The 17,333-nt window shown below is 44.9% G+C and overlaps 7 protein-coding genes across 9 annotated transcripts; 2 read left to right on the plus strand and 5 right to left on the minus strand.

Moving 5' to 3' along the window:
* Nucleotides 1-177: 177 nt before the first annotated feature.
* Nucleotides 178-567, minus strand: TrAFT101_005484 (uncharacterized protein; the record flags this gene model as incomplete). Its single annotated transcript, XM_024900959.1, has 1 exon — nt 178-567. The coding sequence occupies one exon, from the start codon at nt 565-567 to the stop codon at nt 178-180; it is 390 nt and encodes a 129-aa protein (XP_024757315.1).
* A 312-nt stretch (nt 568-879) lies between these two features.
* On the minus strand, nt 880-3,254 carry TrAFT101_005485 (uncharacterized protein). Its single transcript, XM_024900955.2, has 9 exons — nt 2,884-3,254; nt 2,505-2,820; nt 2,369-2,452; nt 2,208-2,304; nt 2,026-2,155; nt 1,848-1,964; nt 1,619-1,790; nt 1,272-1,551; nt 880-1,195 (listed from the first exon to the last, which is right to left on the minus strand). Exons 1-9 carry the CDS (start codon nt 3,094-3,096, stop codon nt 1,024-1,026), a joined length of 1,581 nt encoding a protein of 526 aa, XP_024757314.2. The 5' UTR covers nt 3,097-3,254; the 3' UTR covers nt 880-1,023.
* A 691-nt stretch (nt 3,255-3,945) lies between these two features.
* Nucleotides 3,946-5,821, plus strand: TrAFT101_005486 (uncharacterized protein). 3 transcript variants are annotated; one of them, XM_024908689.2, is made up of 6 exons: nt 3,946-4,233; nt 4,297-4,353; nt 4,441-4,511; nt 4,578-4,957; nt 5,040-5,138; nt 5,202-5,821. In XM_024908689.2, exons 1-6 carry the CDS (start codon nt 4,047-4,049, stop codon nt 5,608-5,610), a joined length of 1,203 nt encoding a protein of 400 aa, XP_024757313.1. In that variant the 5' UTR covers nt 3,946-4,046; the 3' UTR covers nt 5,611-5,821. The 3 variants fall into 3 exon arrangements, with proteins under 3 accessions (XP_024757313.1, XP_065983604.1, XP_065983603.1); XM_066127492.1 differs by having other exon boundaries at nt 4,297-4,511; XM_066127493.1 differs by having other exon boundaries at nt 4,297-4,957.
* A 116-nt stretch (nt 5,822-5,937) lies between these two features.
* On the minus strand, nt 5,938-7,691 carry TrAFT101_005487 (uncharacterized protein; the record flags this gene model as incomplete). Its single annotated transcript, XM_024906205.2, has 6 exons — nt 5,938-6,227; nt 6,288-6,493; nt 6,554-6,987; nt 7,041-7,102; nt 7,171-7,612; nt 7,671-7,691. 6 exons carry the CDS (start codon nt 7,689-7,691, stop codon nt 5,938-5,940), a joined length of 1,455 nt encoding a protein of 484 aa, XP_024757312.2.
* Nucleotides 7,692-8,630: 939 nt separating this feature from the next.
* TrAFT101_005488 (uncharacterized protein) lies at nt 8,631-9,728 on the minus strand (the record flags this gene model as incomplete). Its single annotated transcript, XM_024900951.1, has 3 exons — nt 8,631-8,755; nt 8,823-8,962; nt 9,040-9,728. The coding sequence occupies 3 exons, from the start codon at nt 9,726-9,728 to the stop codon at nt 8,631-8,633; spliced, it is 954 nt and encodes a 317-aa protein (XP_024757311.1).
* Nucleotides 9,729-10,556: 828 nt separating this feature from the next.
* On the minus strand, nt 10,557-12,145 carry TrAFT101_005489 (uncharacterized protein; the record flags this gene model as incomplete). The annotated part of the gene is made up of 6 exons (XM_024900921.1): nt 10,557-10,631; nt 10,683-10,839; nt 10,899-11,041; nt 11,098-11,475; nt 11,544-11,710; nt 11,779-12,145. 6 exons carry the CDS (start codon nt 12,143-12,145, stop codon nt 10,557-10,559), a joined length of 1,287 nt encoding a protein of 428 aa, XP_024757310.1.
* A 1,884-nt stretch (nt 12,146-14,029) lies between these two features.
* Nucleotides 14,030-16,447, plus strand: TrAFT101_005490 (uncharacterized protein). Its single transcript, XM_024910151.2, has 5 exons — nt 14,030-14,255; nt 14,316-15,308; nt 15,370-15,432; nt 15,492-15,611; nt 15,677-16,447. Exons 2-5 carry the CDS (start codon nt 14,372-14,374, stop codon nt 16,297-16,299), a joined length of 1,743 nt encoding a protein of 580 aa, XP_024757309.1. The 5' UTR covers nt 14,030-14,255; nt 14,316-14,371; the 3' UTR covers nt 16,300-16,447.
* The last annotated feature ends 886 nt before the right edge of the window (nt 16,448-17,333 follow it).

Below are 17,333 nucleotides of genomic sequence, written 5' to 3' on the forward strand. Positions count from 1 at the left end.
ACGTGTATGTTGATCCCGAAATTATGTCTCACATCTTGGGCCAATCTTCTAAACCTTTCGGCGAGACACAGGAGCCCATGCATTCGAACTAACCCGGCCACCTGTCTCATCCAACAGTTTCTCGAATTGTGATCCAATTCTGGGGTTCGGGTCCTTCAAGGATCCCCTATTCTCCCTTCAAAATCCTTCTGTCAATCCAATCAACCCGCAGCCAGCGATCACCATGCCCGAGACACAACGAAACACAGCCTTGTCAGGCATTCCCTCCTTCCAGCACACATAGCCGTCTACAACACCCAGATAGGCGCCCATAACCGACATGATGGTATCCACCTCGGTGAATCTTCCTTGCTGGTAGAATATGAACATCAAAAGTCCTAGAGCTGTGGTACGAGCCGAGGAGAGCACCATGACGGGCTGCGCAGTAGGCGAGTCTGCGATGCGCGCTGGCAGCCCAAATTCAAGCATGGCATCTCGCGGTGCCCAAAAAGGCCAGAGGCCGCCAAATGTTGTGGCTGATGCAACGAATAGCGGCACAATATGTCGTAAAGCAAACTGTTCAAACATGGTGGCGAGAAAATTCTTCGTAAATCTTTCAACGCCCTACCGTAATATGAAGTAGAGAGATCGCCTACTTGGGGAGGAAAATGTTGGTTAGACGAGAGCTTGATGGATTTGTTGTCGGAAATGAGGAGCTCGCTCCCTTAAATTCGCTTGGAGCTCACACTGTCTCCAACAAACAGGCAGCTGCATGCACACACTCGTCCTGTTGGTTTTGTATCTGCATGCACATGTCTTAGTTAAAAAAGCCAGGGGTTGTGTCACTCACTCCGCCTTCTGGTATGTCGCTTACAAGGAGCCATGTGATTGTGTCAGAAAAAGAAAAAGAAGGCAATACTACTTCATTTAAACATTCTATTCTATAGCTATACGAAAACCAAAGAAAAACGCTCTAGCTACTACTGTCAGGCTAGTATATTCATCTCATCCTTTATTTTTCTTGAAAAAAATAACGGAAGAAGATTATAGAGCAGCACGAGGACGGAGAATCATTTTGGTACTTGCATACGGGTATATGAAAGTGCGCCAGGCAAAGTATCGGGTAGCGGCCTTCTCTTCAAGCTGCATATCATACTTGGTAATAAACAATGCAAGGAGTGTTTTCATGACTGCAGTCGCATAGAATCGGCCAGGGCTGTGTACATTAGTTCCTAGTGTCAGCCTAACTGTCTCAGTTTCGGGATGAGGGTGGTGTATACAAATGTACTCACCATGCAGAACGCCCTGTGCCCCATAGTTGCCAGTCACCAATGTCTGTGAAGTTGGATGGCGTCCCTTGCAGCTGTGAAGCTACAACACCTGGATGAGAAGGAAACTTTTTCTCAAGGACGCTAGGATCAACGAATCGAAAACCTTGAAACTCTTGTGGAGCGGTGTAATAACGCGCGTCCAACATCATACCTCGAGCAGCAGTGCAGATCCATTCACCTGCCTCGACTCTGGAGCCGTCGGACAGCTCAAAAGGTTTCAGAGCCATGCGACGAGAGCTCACTAAAATATTTGTCACTCGTTATTCAACGGTGTTGGAATATGCCCAGGGCGTGATCTTGAGGCTTACCTGACTCTACAGGATTGATCCGGGCCGATTCTTTCATGAAGCTGTCAAGCAGTGGGAAGGTCTTACCTCCCGATTGTTCGAATTGGGCCCAACCAGTACTTTCAATTTCGTCCCTCAAAGGTTCAATGTACTCTGGGTGAAGGCAGAGGTGATGAAGAGCAAAGCAAGCGGTCTAACATGATACTATTTTAGTTTTAAAGATGGTGAGTAGGGTGAAGATACTTATTACCGTTGACGTTATATGCACTGAGCCGAACCAAAGGGCCATAAGCTCATGGACTATCCTCTCCGCAGACCATGGCTTTGACCGCGGCGAGCATTCCATGACCCATTGTATGCAGTCATGCTGTCATACTTGTCAGCCTGAAACATTATTACAGTTCTGTATCAAGGAGGTAGGCACATACGTGTTCAGGAACGACGTGTCCGAGTTTCTTTCGCGCTCTTTCCTCCAGTCGTTCCTCGGCAATAGGGATCAATGCATCGTATATGGTCTTACCCGAGCCAAGGTTCCTTGTTATCATACCACCAATAAAGCTGTTTTTACCAATGTTAGAAATGATTTGTGAATACGCAGAATATTTCTTACGGTGCGATGGCTTTGGGAAGCACGCGTATGGCTTCTGCAGCTAAAAGAGTTTGTTCGATGAAACCGATCGCTCCCGCCATAAATTTTTTATCGTGGCCTGACAATCATGAAGTATTAGTCACTGAAAGAATTATGCTCAAAATTATCATTGAACAACTTACTAAGCTCGCTTCCGAAGAAAGCGGCTGCATTCGTCAGAGATATTGCTTCAATTATTATTGGAAATACCGGTGAAATGTAAGATCCTTTTCAACTGTTAATAGGGCATTTCGATACAATATCTGTGTGATGCCTTACCGTTAACAACCGGTTGTGGACTTTGCGCGCGATCAAGTAGAACAGACATAGACCGGCGGAGATCTGGCAAGATATCGGGGAGGTGGTTCGTGAGAAGAGTTCTTAGTGTTCTGACAAGTGGCATGCCATCCGCCCCTTTCCTATCAAACCAATTGAAGTTTTGCATCGTATACCGCGGCTGTAAGATCTCTTTGGCGGCGGCCTGGAGAGAGAGCACATCCTCTGAGGCGGCGTCAATCTCCTTGATATGATCCCATGACGAGACTACGAGGTACCGATTCTCGGGAGCTTCAATCCAAAATGGATTTCCGTCGGCCTATAATTTAGGTCAGAATATTGACCAAGATAGGAGAGATTGGGACCAAAAGAAAACAATTACTTTTTCATATGCCTCTTGGATCATACTTGGACCTCTGAAAAGAAACATCCAGGCATTGAAACGCTGTTTTACTCCCGAAAATATGTTTGGCATATATGCCAAAATGCCTGAGTTGGCTGAACTCCATGAATGACTATATTTTTTAGACGATATAGGCATAAAGAATAAGGAAATAAAGATGCTGCCAAAGACAAAAGAGAGTAATTGATCCATGATTCGGAAGAGGTATATAACAGAGATAGATGAATGCGTATTCGCAGAGAAGTACTATGATACTAAGTTAAGCTAAATGCAGTATTGAGCGCCGCTGCACGACATTTGTGTCTTGAAAGTGCATTCTGGAAGCTTCATTGCTTTTATATGAACAAAGCAGCGTACTAATCAAATCGCCCGTAGGATACCAAAGGTGAGCAAGGCTGAATTCTGTCGTCCTATGAGAAGTAAGAACACATATGTTCCCATTCCCATGGATGAGTCCTCGTATAGCCAGCAGCACGTGTTCGTCTCAAAGCCCCTGCCAAGGCACAAAGAATTGACATTTGGGACTTGAACCACAATCACTTGGTTACCAAGTTCCTTCGCATCTCAGTCTGATGTTCATCTTCTACGTCATGTACTCAGAAACATGTCGAAGGCTGTAACTCCGAATCCCCCTGATGGTCCATTTGCAGGTTGGAAGATCACTTCCTTCCTTGGAGAAAGATGCTCCAGCCAAGAATAATTATATCAGGCATTCAGCCATATGTACATCTAGATCTCCCTTGCATAGCTAGTCGCATGAGGATCTGGATCAAGCTTACCTCGTATTACCTCGCATTGAGTTCAGGTAACACAACATCCAGATAGATATGTGTCATCCATACGCAGAATCCTTGTGGCTCCATACTAGACATGGCATAGCTGTAGCCATCTCACTTCTTTTCCCTACGCCAAGATTCCTTCATATGTCACGGGGGCCAAATCGGGATGTGGTGGTTTATTTCGGGTAAGACAAAAAGGAATGTTTTGGCCTATCCACGCACCTCTCATCTAATAATTTTTTATTTGGATATAACAGCTCTACCGAAGAATTCCTATGCCTCACGTCGCTCCGTGCTAATAGCAAAGAGAAGTTTTCGTTTGCTTGCTAGCTTTCTGGTAACGCAATTCATTTTTATCGCAACATGGATCCGTCAATGGTACCACTTGCTCCAAAACCAGATGGTAGCCCGCCAAACTTTATGAGCGGTCCCTCATTGGCCCCCGTCAACGTATCTATCGGATCTATTATCATTGCCTTGAGCGTGATCATTGTCACCTTGCGTCTCTATGCCTCCTACAAAAACATCGGACGTCTATCCCTAGACGATTGTGAGTAGAGAAGCAGAAGTTTCTTCTGTTTTTGAGTATAATATTTCCATCTAATACTTTTAGGCTTTTGCCTCGGATCAGAGATAACAGTGCTGGTGTACTGGGGACTGCTGACTGCCAGTAAGCCAACTTTACTCTATATCATGAACATTTTCACCATTCACTTATTATGACTATGATGCTTATCTTCATATGATTCATCAAAAGATCTGGAAAGAGGTATAGGAAGGCACGCTTGGGATCTACCTGTAAGCGTAGTCTCGCCTTGGGTGCTAAAGGTATGTATGTCTAAAAGAAGTATAATAATAAAAACTGATCCTGTAAATTTTTTTCTATCTGCACAGAGGCATGTGGTATCTCAGTTTTTCGGTGCCACAGGCAACTGGCTCTCTAAAGCTTCTATCTTGGCCTTTTTCATCCGAGTATTTGGCAGCGTTCGGTGGGTTAGAATTGCCTGCTATGCTCTCTTCGTCTTGCTTTCCATGGGAGCAATCACACACGCAGGCCTATTCGCAGTGCTATGCGTTCCGCATGGCCACGAGGTTTGGAATTTCAAGCTCATGATCAGATGCGGTACAGGTGCGCCTGTGACTGTCGCCGTGGGCGTTTGCACACTGTTGATCGACATTGCCATTTTTATCCTACCTTTCCCTATTATTGCGAATCTTAATATGGACAAGAATAAGAAGCGCGGTCTGTTCATCGTGTTTCTAATAGGCTTTGCGTATGTTTCGTTCTCCCACGTTTCATTATCTACATCCTGGAAAATCTGAATCAACCTGCTAACAACGGTATATCCTGGGTAGTATCATTGTTACAAGTACTGTTGGACTCGCTTATAGAATTATTGTGTTGAACAGCACTGGCGACCCAACCTGGAATGGAGCGAATGTATCTATCACCGCGTAAGTTCACACGTCTGATGCTAAGCGCTCACAACGCAAGGGTTAATGCTAAGATCGTTACAGATATGTAGACACTTTTGGAACAATTATTGTCAGCTGCGCACCAGGCGTGTATAGTTGGTGGCTTAAAATATTCTCGCAGAGCAGGCTCTATTCTTCTCTTCGATCCATGTCACTTCTCCGCCCCCGAAACTTTTCAGTAACATCAAGAGATTATGTTTTAAAAGAAAGAGAAAATAGCCCAGAATGGAACCACCAAGAACAGTGCCAGTACAAATTACCAGAAATTGTCACATCATCTCCACAAGAGAAAGCACATGAAGGAACCCAGGGATATGAAAGAAATATTATTCCAGTGTCTACCGTTATAACACAAACAATTTCTGATAGGGTTGAAAGCTATAAAGATATCCATCAGATGCAAGAATATCCATGGCAATCAACTGATACAAGAAACAACAGCACAAAGTAGCAGATGCGTATAGAGATGCACTTCTAGAAGGGTCGCGGCGCAAATCATAGAAGGATTATCGATGAGTTTAATAAATATTTATATGCTTTAACGTGAGTCTCTGGGAGGAAAAGTAACTTTGTTCAACAATATTAGATATATTTATTTATCTTATGTGACGGAACCATTTACTAGAACTGTTCCGTTATACGCACTGCCCACCTGGAGTCCCCGTGCGAAGTCCACAACCAACCAGTCCATCCCTATAATAGCAGTGTATTTCCGCCTTCTCTCACAAATGATGATTATAGTGAGAGTTAATGCAAAGATTTACCATCAAGGACCCTATTACACATCATCACTCCTTTTAGGCAGGAGCTGTATAATACCGGGGCGAAGCTTCGACATTATATCGTCCGGGTCATATTTGGCTCTAATCTCCAAAAGGCGCTTCCGGTTTTCTTCGCCATATCCACCATAAATGTCTTGATAGGCGGCCGAATAGTTAAGCACTCTGTACCTGTGGAATGTGCCACGAGCTCTGGCTGCCTTTTCAGCCTTTTCCATGAATACATTTACTGCCTTGTAGATTGATTCATCGTGCTTAATGTTAGTCCACCTCCAAACGGGAGTGAATACTATTAAATTACACGTCAATAGACAGTTACGTATTGTCAGAGATTTTATTCCCAACTTACGAATCAATGGCCCATCCTCGGCCTTAATCCCCATTGCATTGCCGATGTCGTCCTTTGGCAGCATATTAGGGAGTAAGGGCTGGCATACGAATGCTGGTGCAAAATCATCCTGGTCTTTTAAAAGTTCTACTCCTTTGGCATAGAGATTAATGATTTCCTTCAATGTTCCTCGATCATACTTAATGGTCAGTGCGGGAGCATGGTACCTGAGAAAGCTCATTAGCACTTTGCTCATTAAATAACTGTGCTTGTCGATGCTTAGATACCTAACTCCTGGTTCCATGTGAGTATCAAGCTCGTCGCACAGACTCTTCAAGGTACGAGTTTGAGTCGTGGAATCAAGGGGCGTAAGCTGCTTAAAGTCATCAAAAGCTGGGGGTTCTTTGGGGCTTCCGTGCGACATGGTCACACTATAAACGCAGTTACCGTCTTTTGCAGCGTCGATTCCAACGATATAAGAGTGTGCCAAAGGATCGTCCACGGCTTCTATTTGAACAAACCTGCTAAAGTTGTCAAGGACTGCCATCTCATGCTCGTGAGCATATGTTCGGGAACCTCCCCAAATCTTTCCCATTTCGAAAGTTTTAAGCTCGAAACGAGTAACAATTCCAAAACACAAGCCAGCGCCTCTCATAGCCCAGAATAAGTCAGGATATGATTCACGAGTGACTTTTAGCACTTGGCCGTTGACAAGAACGAGCTTTACCTATTTTTAGCCTGTGCCAATTACGACTCAAAGAAGCGAATTCTTACCTCGTAGCTTATGACATTATCGCACGCAAGGCCTCTTTCGGAAGAAAAGAAAGAGAGACCACCTATAGTTCATGGACCAATTAGTGTGATATTCAGAAGCGGGTTGAGGGCTTGGAATGATACATCATACCTCCCAAAACAAGTCCTCCGACCCCAACGCTCGAAACCCTTCCTCCAACACAGCCAAGATTGAGATTCTCCAGCTCGCTATAAATCTCGCCAAATCTGCAGCCGCTTCCCACAGTAACAAATTTCCGATCTTCAGAAATATTAATATCTTTTAGCCGACTTAGATTGATATTGATGCCAGTCTCGGCGTTAGAACCAGAGCTATAGGTGCTATGGCCACCAGACTTGACGGCAAATGTAGCCCCAGCCTCCCGTACAATATCAATAATTGAGACTACGTCTTCGGTATCCGCTGGGAAAACACTGCAAACAGGAGTGATCTCTTCCGCCTGAGCTAACATGTAGAAAAAAGGACCACGTTTGCCCAAGCCCCGATGAGCATCATGATCATCGCCAGAAAAGATCACCTTATCAGGACCTAGCTTTTTGTGAAGGATCAAGGCCTACAATTATCAAATTTAGTCACCGTTTCGTTCTCATATAAACAGAAGATAAACATACAGCTTCTCTGCCAGCGTCCATAACATGTGTAGAAGCCATATATATTCACCTTGCGACATATATGCCCGAAGGTTGAGGCAAAAATTAGAAAGGTTAAAGGAATTCAGTTTCAGGTAGAACACGTCTAAGATATTCTTCAATTATAATCTTTTTAACAGACATATTTTTTCAGTAGGAATTTAGGGACCACTTCATATTATAAGATGTTTTTTATGAATGCCCTGTTTCACAGCATCTGACCTCAGCAGCCACCGCACCGTTACAAAACCATAAGCGTGTAAAGTGATCTGATGTCTGTTCACTAATACAAATTTTAAGTAAGCAAACATTTCATTTAGATCTATTCTCAAAGAATTCAGGGTGCTAATTAGCCATGGTCTTGTTTTCGACAGGATAATTACATATTTGCTGCCTCTGCAGCATTTCTTTGAGGTGGCCTAGAGTTACATTCAATTCCCGCTAGCTGCGACCAAGTGCCAAGGTCCCCTGCTCTGCGAAGAGTCCTCCGACAGCCATTGTGAAACTTTACTGGCAACCCTAAACACGAACCTGAGCAATACTGCAAAGTGAAAAGTAGCTCGCAACATATTATATATATACAAAAGAGTGTGCTGAGCAAAAAGGTGATGCCGTATAAGGCCATACTCTCTCGTTAGTGGGGCCTCTTTATAAAATCTCCGAGTTTAATTGTAGCGTTACACTGCTAATTATGAAAGCGCCATAGATCTTCTTGATTAAGAAGAAATACTGTTTAAATGACCATGTCAAAAATGCGAGCCAACAACTCCTTCCTTTTGTAGATGAATGTCGGAAAAAATGCTCGGTTCATATTCGAGTGATGGCGATTTTGGAGAACACTTTCGACATAATCTTTGCATCAGACTCTAAGACTTCACTTCACAAAACGGCAAAATTCTGAAGTTATTACCAAGCGTAATTTCCAAATCTCTATTAGTACATCTAAGCTTCCGGACGAGTGAACGCCATGAAAAAATCCTGTATGATAGCACTGGCCGATATATGTGTTGGCAAGTCTCCCGCTGCTATTTGAGAAAAGTTGATCTCTGTCGAAGCCCAGTCGTGCTCTAAATACAATTGTGTCAGTTCAATTGGGCTTATGAATAAGAAAGTAGAAATCAATAGAGGTCATACTCTGATCATCAGTCTTGTAATGTTGTACCACACCAGTCTGGCCATTGCACGTCCAGCTAAGGTGGTGAACGTCGTCATCAAATAGGTCCTCTTGATCGTATTTCTCTTCGCACTGGTTTCGTTGCGCCCACCAGCTCAGCCTATAGATATAAACATTAGCATAAAATCACAAAGCCGCACGAACGCTATCGTACTGAGGGCATATGTAGCGACTCACCAATCTGGAATGGCGGGCTCAATGCCTCCTTCGCCTTCGCCACCATCATATTTGACATCTGTATCGGCGCCCCCATGGAACTCGAGAATTGGCACAGGCACACGAGCAGGCTCACAGTTTTCATGATTGGCATCGTTGTTGGTATAGAAAGACCCGGATGCAGGGGCGAAAGCCGCAAACTCGCCGCCAACAGTGGCATTGCAAGCAATGGTATCAACAAAACCGCCGCCAATAGACAGGCCAGTAGCGTAGATCCGGGCACTGTCAATGCAGTAATTTCGCCTCAAGTCCACCAACATATCCCAAACGAACTGAAGATCTTCTTGGACTGAGGCTTTGGAATAATTTGCACCAGCCCATGCTCCCCCGAGCCCGTTCGGATATACCATGATCTTGTCTCCTATATACTTGGAGCTATCGAGGCCAGTATCAGCCTCGAAGAAGAGACCAATACTGCTTGAGCCATGGAAACCTAGAATAGTTGGATACTGGTTATTCTTAGAGTAATTTGACGGTAGATGTATTCCGTAACTGCGATCTACGCCACTTGATTTGATTATGCGGTACTGCGTGATGCCGTTGAACCAGTGACTCTTGCCGCAACCAGATGTATCGCCCCCGGTGTACTGTGCGGCTGCCGACGCGTAGGTCGCGGACAGAGCGAGTAAGCTGAGGCCTATAACTTTCATGTTGACTGCAGGTAGGTGATTGCAGATCTATGCCGCTAGCGGGGGAGATCTCACTCTTATAAAAAGCTTATAACCTCTCCAGTACAGTTACATGGATCTTGGGGCAATTTAAAGCTTTATAAACCGAGGCGTTTGTGCATATTCATGTGTTCGTCAAGGGTTATAGTTTATTAACGAGCTGCTGTTGCACAGGTATGCTTCAAAATACGAAGCACTAATTAGGAAGGTCTCCAGTTCCACGCGACTGTGAAAGTTTCTGGCGCGCTAATCATGCTCCTATTACAAGTCACGGATCCCCCGACATGCTGTTTGAGGCATATGAGCCGGTCATCCGTCGCCTTTTTTTGTCCTGCTGCCTAAGCGAATAGTGGTACCGTTACCATAAGTCTAGATTGAGACATCTTTACCTTGGCGGGAGCTGGGGAAAAAAGTTTGCGTGTTTGCGATATTGGCTTGCAAATTACTGGAATGTCCATCTATTTCCTCCACTCGGCCACCTCTCGGTAAAATATTCACTCAGTGACAACGATCAACATCTTCCTCCGCATCAGTCCATAAACGCTCCACACATCTACCAGCTCTCATCTCATTTCAAGCGAGCAGTTGAGTCGCTCCACTTGAACTTACACTGAGTCCTACAAGAATACCCTATCTGAAGCGGGCACGAGTCCTATCGCATCTCATGTCTACAATATCGCATTGCCAGAACAAGATAAAAATGACACCGATAGAGCAGCCCAGATATCGTGATGTCTATTACAGAGAGATGACTGGAGAAAGTGTACTAATAAATAACTTAATGGAGTGAAGTAGCCAGCCACGCCTTCTTTACCTCCACTTGTTGTTCCAGCCAGCCTGCTCAATGACGAATGCAATGGCAAGCTCAGAAAAGCGTGCCATGTGCTAGGGCGACATTAGTAAATTTCTCTGCGAAAGCATTCGGGGTTTACTTACCTCAATGGAGAAGGTTCCAGTCTCATCATCAACGTTCATTGTGTCCTTATCAGTATGAATATACGAGTCGTATTCACCAGCGGCGGGATTGCCTTCCGACGCAAAGGCAGCGGGGTAGCCAAGCTGAGTATAAGACATGTAGTCCGAACCAGCACCACTGGTCTCGTTAGTTACAATGGCACACCACGAGAATCTGAAAATGGGAATCAGTCTTACGCAGGTAGCGTGAATATTTCGGCAGGAATGGAAATATATTCGTTGGCCAGCGCCGCTGCCCAGCTCGTCAACGGCGCATCCGCCTCAGTCTTGATGAATCCAATAGACTCGGTGGCATTTTTGGCAATAAACGCCGTCATATCCTAAGCGAAGAATTAATACTCCGAATTCTTGGTCGAATGGATCCTGGTATACTTACAAACTCCATCATGGCGCCGATTTTAGCTCCTGACTCTTTCTTATATCGCGCAACGGCCTGGCTGCCCAGCAAACCGCCTTCCTCGGCAGCATACCAATGGAACTCAACTGGTCCATTAGTAGGAACGAACCCGCTCTCTGCGAGAACACGGAAAGCCTCGAGAATGCTCACTGTACCAGAGCAATCATCATCTGCACCGGGAGCAGGAAGTAGCGGGAATAGGTAGTTCATCGAGTCCTGGTGTGCGCCGATAATGGTCAATGGCTGCGAGAAATCTCTCACTTTGGGCTCAAATCGAGCAATAATGGAAGATTGAGGGAATGTATGGGTAAAAAACTCGAGAGATATGTGAGTATGGAACGGGGCATTCTTGATGATCTAGTAAGGTCATTAGCAAGCCGGTGTGGTTGAGCAATAATAACATTAAGAATGCAGGCGACTCATACCTCGGCAATATGATCGTGAAGCCACTGCGAGCTTCGCTCGCCAGTGACACTGTTAAAGTATCGTGTATAATAGCTTGTCATGTGCTCGAGTACATCGTGCATCTTATCAATAGAGACAAGAGGCAACAAAGATCTCACAAGTCCATGATGGCTGAGCTTGGGCAAGTCTGCGTGATATTATTAGCAATTGCCAAGCCAACTCTAGGCGCGTTTATCTTTAAGCATTCAAACTTACGAGCTTTACCAGCCAATGCGTTAACTTGCTCTTTGTAGAAGTCCTCGTGACCAGTAATATCGGTGAATTGCTTTCCCTGGCGTTTGAGGCGCATCTTGTCTCCTTCTGTCATCCACCGAGCACTTGATTCGCCAAAGACGCGCAGCAAGCGCGGCTCAGCCAGCTGTTCAGCGGCCTCGGGATGCAGCGCAACAAAGGCATCAACAGGGTCAGGATATTTCTCCAGAGCAGCAAGAATGGCCGGGTCAACTTGATGCTGCTTGGCTCCAGCGGTGAGATGGACTTGCGCTTCCTGGAACGCGGAGCTGGTGGAGATAAAGCCCGTGCTCAGCAGGAGCAGCGAGCTGGTACAGATGGACTTCAGCATGGTGACAGGTAGTCGCGCTACGGCTCTCGCTACAGTATTAAACCCAATGAAAGATGGTAATGGCGAGGAGATGGCGATGGAAGAGCTCCTCACAGCTGATGGTTGCGATGCCAAGTTGGAGTCGTGCGTTTGTTTGATGAGGCCCTGAAGCTAAGACGGCCTCAGACCCCACTTCTCAGGGCGGAGTTGTCAGGTCAATGAGCCGGGTCCTGTACCCCAGAGATAAGGAGGAGTAAACAGTGGGATGTCGATTGTGCTTCGCACGCGTTGAAGCCTAAAATCACGAATCCTAGTCTAGTTCGTTGGAAGGCTGTTGTGAATCTCGCAATTGTTTGGAGAGCTGTCAAGTGGCATATTCTTATGCGTGTAATTAAAACGGTCTATATTAATTGATATATCTGCACTTGCAATTTAACTTGGGTTGTCAAGCTTTCTGGGAATGCTTACCAACGTTACTTCAGGCGAACGACTGACCGCGCTGCAGCACAAGTCGCCCCTTTCCCCGCCATGTACCCGCTTTCTATATGCTAGTAGCAATGTATAGGCCTAATACCTGCTATACTTGCGCCGCACGCAAGAGCCCAAAACGTCCATGGATCTATTTTGTAGATAGGCTGGTGCCACCTATTTGTCAACACTAACAGCCGCTTGATCCGGCACAAAACTTTTGGATGGCAGAGAATTTTAGGTATCTATGTCCATGTAATGCCGGCTTTCCAAATTATTATTCAATCCGCAGTTTACGGACATTGAAATAGCCATTAACTGGATCTAGCACATACAAGATTCAGCATGTATCTTGTATCAGGTTGTATACGGAAGAGAGTCGTCAATCTTGGACGTCATTTAATAATTTAAAAGCAGAATTTAGGCTCGGTATATAATATACCATGAGTGCTCTATAAGCCAACACCAGAAGATCTCCATGCCTAAAGTTGCAGCACTACGACGAGTGGTATTCCGAAGATAAGGTAGGCTATAGAGAAAATTCTGGGAGGTGCCGCTTACAAGCGTAACATGCATAACAGGCTCGGGCATTCACACATGTGTGGCCTGCTGCATTGCCAGCTCAACAAAATAAGCTCATGTGCTCTTATATACCCAACCAGTCCCAGTAGCCTGCTCCAGCTTCTTGGAAGATTAAATGATGTCATGGTTTAGAATATTTAATGAATTATTTACGGCTTACCAAACAGTACTTAAGATCAATAAAAAAATTTTTCATTAAAGAGATAATGAAGTCGGGTATTGTATGAGGATAAGAAGGCTGAACTATTTACAGGAGTCAAGTTTTAGCCTCTGGATATACAATATAGCTGAGATAAACAACAGCTTATGTATACTAAGCGTAGTTGGACGTCATTACTAAAAAGCGGTAGTAAGTAAAGAACATTGAAAGGCATGATTTCAGATTAGCGTGGTTGGGCTTTGCAAAATGCACATGAGGAAAAGGACAGAAAGTATGCCATACCGCAGTTGCTAGATGGTTCCATTGTACCGTAAAAGTTCGGTTCGTCGCAAAGCATCTATAGCCATACCGTAACGGGTTCCTATGCATTTAATAAAAGGGCATCACTCTTTGAGTGGGGGTTAGACTATTGGGTGAACGCAAGTACACCCACTATGGGGCGTCACCGCATAAACACTACATGTCCTCAGTTTGGTGTATTATAGAGCCTGACGTCGTGTAAATGTTTCCAACGCATCACCGACATGGTGCATTTGATCTTTTTGGATGCAAACATTGGCTGGATAGGCAGAAGAGCATGCAACATGCTCTAACCTTCACTTTATACCTCAACCTAATATGAGTAGCGCGAATCCGACCGATGACTTGTAAAGTTCTCCTTGGTCCACGTATTCATTTCAAATTTCTTCTCACAACGAGACCTGATGCCATGTGACAAATTTGGATAGCCGGGTACCGCACTCGCTTCCAATGCATCCGCCGTAAGGATTACACCGCAAATCTCAAGGGAAATGTGACTTCTGCCTGCATTCAATCGCCCACAATTCTAGAGGTATTGAATGTATTCTAGATTTTATGGAAGCTGTGTCCAATATTAGTGAGCTTAGGCTTTATCAAATGTATAGTATACAGTTGCTTATGGTACGGCTATTCTACTCATAGTATATATAGAGCAATCACAACACTAAACTCAAGTTTCAGCCGCAAGACCATAATCTCTTTTCAAGTCAGTATCATTCTAAAAGGATAAAGCGACTATGGGTGAGCGACCGCGTCTAACACACGGAGAGTACACCATTGGGTGGGTTTGTGCTCTATCAATTGAGCGAACAGCGGCGATATACATGCTCGACGACAGGCATAAAGATCTCCCCAACTCAGCAAATGATCACAATGCATACAATCTTGGAAGAATCGGTAAACATAATGTCGTTATCGCAGGCTTGCCCAAAGGCAGGGCTGATAACAATAACGCAGCAACAGTTGCAGCTCAAATGTTATCTACTTTTCCCAAGATTAGGCTGACGTTGATGGTCGGAGTTGGGGGTGGCATTCCGGACAAGACTCGACTCGGAGATGTGGTTATCTGTTCTCCAACTGATACAAATGGGGGCGTTATCCAGTGGGATAAGGGCAAGGAAGAATACAATGGCTTTAAAAGACAAGGGTGTCTAACTGGCCCACCGACAGCTGGGCTTACAGCTTTATCAAGCTTCGAAGCTGACCCAGACACTTCGCCAACAATGCGCAGTCATCTAAATGGCATTGACAAAGGATTTTTGAAGCTAGAAGCTCTCGAAGATATTCTATTTGAATCGGATTACAACCATGTGAGCGATGCAAAAGATTGCAGTGGCTGCGACAAGGAAAGGATGATTAAAAGAGAGCCCAGGAGTATCTATCCAACGGTCCACTATGGTTTAATCGCATCAGGAAACAAAAAAGTCAAAGATTCCAGGCGTCGAGACCAACTCTATAAGGAATATAACAAAAACCTCTTTTGCATAGAGATGGAGGCTGCAGGGCTAATGAATGATTTTCCCTGCGTTGTCATCCGAGGGATCTGTGACTACGCAGACTCACATGCGAACGATAAGTGGCAAAACTATGCTGCAGCTGTTGCAGCAGCATGCGCAAAGACATATTTGGGAGTTGTCCCCGAGTATGAAATTCACAGACTTCAGCCAGCGCCAGGTAAGATGATTCTCAAAGACGCATAACTCTGCTGAGATGATAAGCTAATCGCTTCAATCAGCTTCAATTACTTCCGGTATTATTCAAAATTCGAGAGAATATGCGGCCAGTTCCTCTCCACCTGGTACGTGCTTATATGCGTGCAAAGTTTTGCGGTCTTTGCTTATTTTTTCATCCCTGTAGTATTAGCGCCTAAAATCTTCGGGAACGCAGAGGTAGTCGAGCCAGAAGCTATCAAATCAAGAGATGCAGACTATTATTCAGATCTTCCAAGCGAGTTTTATTCTAGTTCTCCTCCGATTAGTACGTCATTATACACGCTTAAAGGTTTGAAATATCGGCTGACTTTATCATCGCTCTATTATTAGCACCCGATAAGCCCAAATTGAAGCATTCAGACTGGACTTATCTGGAATCTGGAGAAGAAATTCGCAATAAAGATCAGCTGTTTCAACAGTTCATGGAAATGTTGCTTCAACATGGAGGGTCTTCTCTTGAAATATTGGCTCAAAAGCAGGGCATTGAAGCTGCATTAAAAACTCAACCATTTACTCCCCAAGATGGAATAGAATGCAAGGGGTATGCAAATGATGACCGTGGCACTCGATTCAACACTACCGACTTTGCTCCAACACAGCCGCTCTCAAATGACGACGACTCTGGTCCATCCCCCGGTATCAAAAGGGGTCAGACTTTCCCTATGGACGAGTATTCCAGTACCAACCGTACGGTTTTGTTCGATGCAATTGTCGAAGGGAACATCACCACTATCAAAAGACTACTTCAGAAGGGCCTTGATCTAGAGATGATTGACGAGTTTGGCCTTACACCTCTTTGGCGAGCAGTAATAAGTGGCCAACAGCATGTTATTCAACTACTCATTGAAAAGGGAGCAAGTATTGAGGCGAAAAATCATCATGGACAGAATATCTTGGGCTGGGCGGTGGCCAAAGACAGAATCGATCTTATTGAATTGCTGGGATATAATTAAACTAGATTCGGGGCATGGTAATAATAGTTGTGAGAGACGTCAATTGAACAAACATATTCTATGCAGGCGCTGTTGAAAGCGACATAATGGAAAATATCCTCCCATATCAAACTCAGTCAGCTATACTCGGTAGTCGAGGCTGCTGCATTCAAGAAGATACATGTATGCGGCTCTTCAAGCCAGTGTGAGAGAAAGATTGATGTATGCAGCCCCAACGCAGCTATTTCCACTCACATGGCGGAGCAATGAGGGATTTGTGGGTACATGTATGGCTCTACCAATGAATTATATTAGGCCATTATGCACGTTTAATTGGTAGGATAAAGAGGGGGGTTGTAAATGCTCGACTAAAACACTACATACAAGGGCGGGCACTCTGCCAGCCTGATGACACCCGCCAAGCGCTTCCAATACGTGGTGACCCGTTTCTTTAAAGGGCAATGAACATGCGGTGTAGTATAAATAGTGATGAGAAAAGTGGCTGGTTCGTAACCCTAGATCTAATAAAAGAAAGAGAGGAGGAAAGGAATACTAAGTAAATTCCACGGACACAATTTTGCGTTGGTAGTGGCAAAGAGATGGGAATGTAACCCTCCAATGCTAAGTCGCGAATAAGGTATGTAAGAATGGTGCAAGGGCAGCATCGCATGGTGTTTTGTACCGGTATGGCATCGAATGACCTTTCGCAGCACCAAAGTATAAGAGCCGCATAGCTTGGTTGCGACACTGCCTGCGCTGATGACGTGTGCTTTGCAGGAGCATTGGATCGAGAATATCCACTACTTAACTACTAATGGCAATGAATGTGCGGTGGCCGTAGCATTTCGGTCATTGAATGGGGCGGCGCTTTCGAATGGTCGAAAGTGAGGGCAAGTGGCTTGCAGTGCATTGTCACACGAAGAGCTGGCAGCGTTTTAATGGTCCGATACTGGCATGTCGCGGGGCTGCATGACTCGAATTCCGTACACATCATTGAAAAGAAGTTGTAACTTAGGAAAAGGGACCAACAGAGCTGATATCTGTGTCACCGATTA

Source organism: Trichoderma asperellum, chromosome 3 (genome assembly GCF_020647865.1).
Source record: "Trichoderma asperellum chromosome 3, complete sequence".
NCBI lineage: Eukaryota > Fungi > Ascomycota > Sordariomycetes > Hypocreales > Hypocreaceae > Trichoderma > Trichoderma asperellum.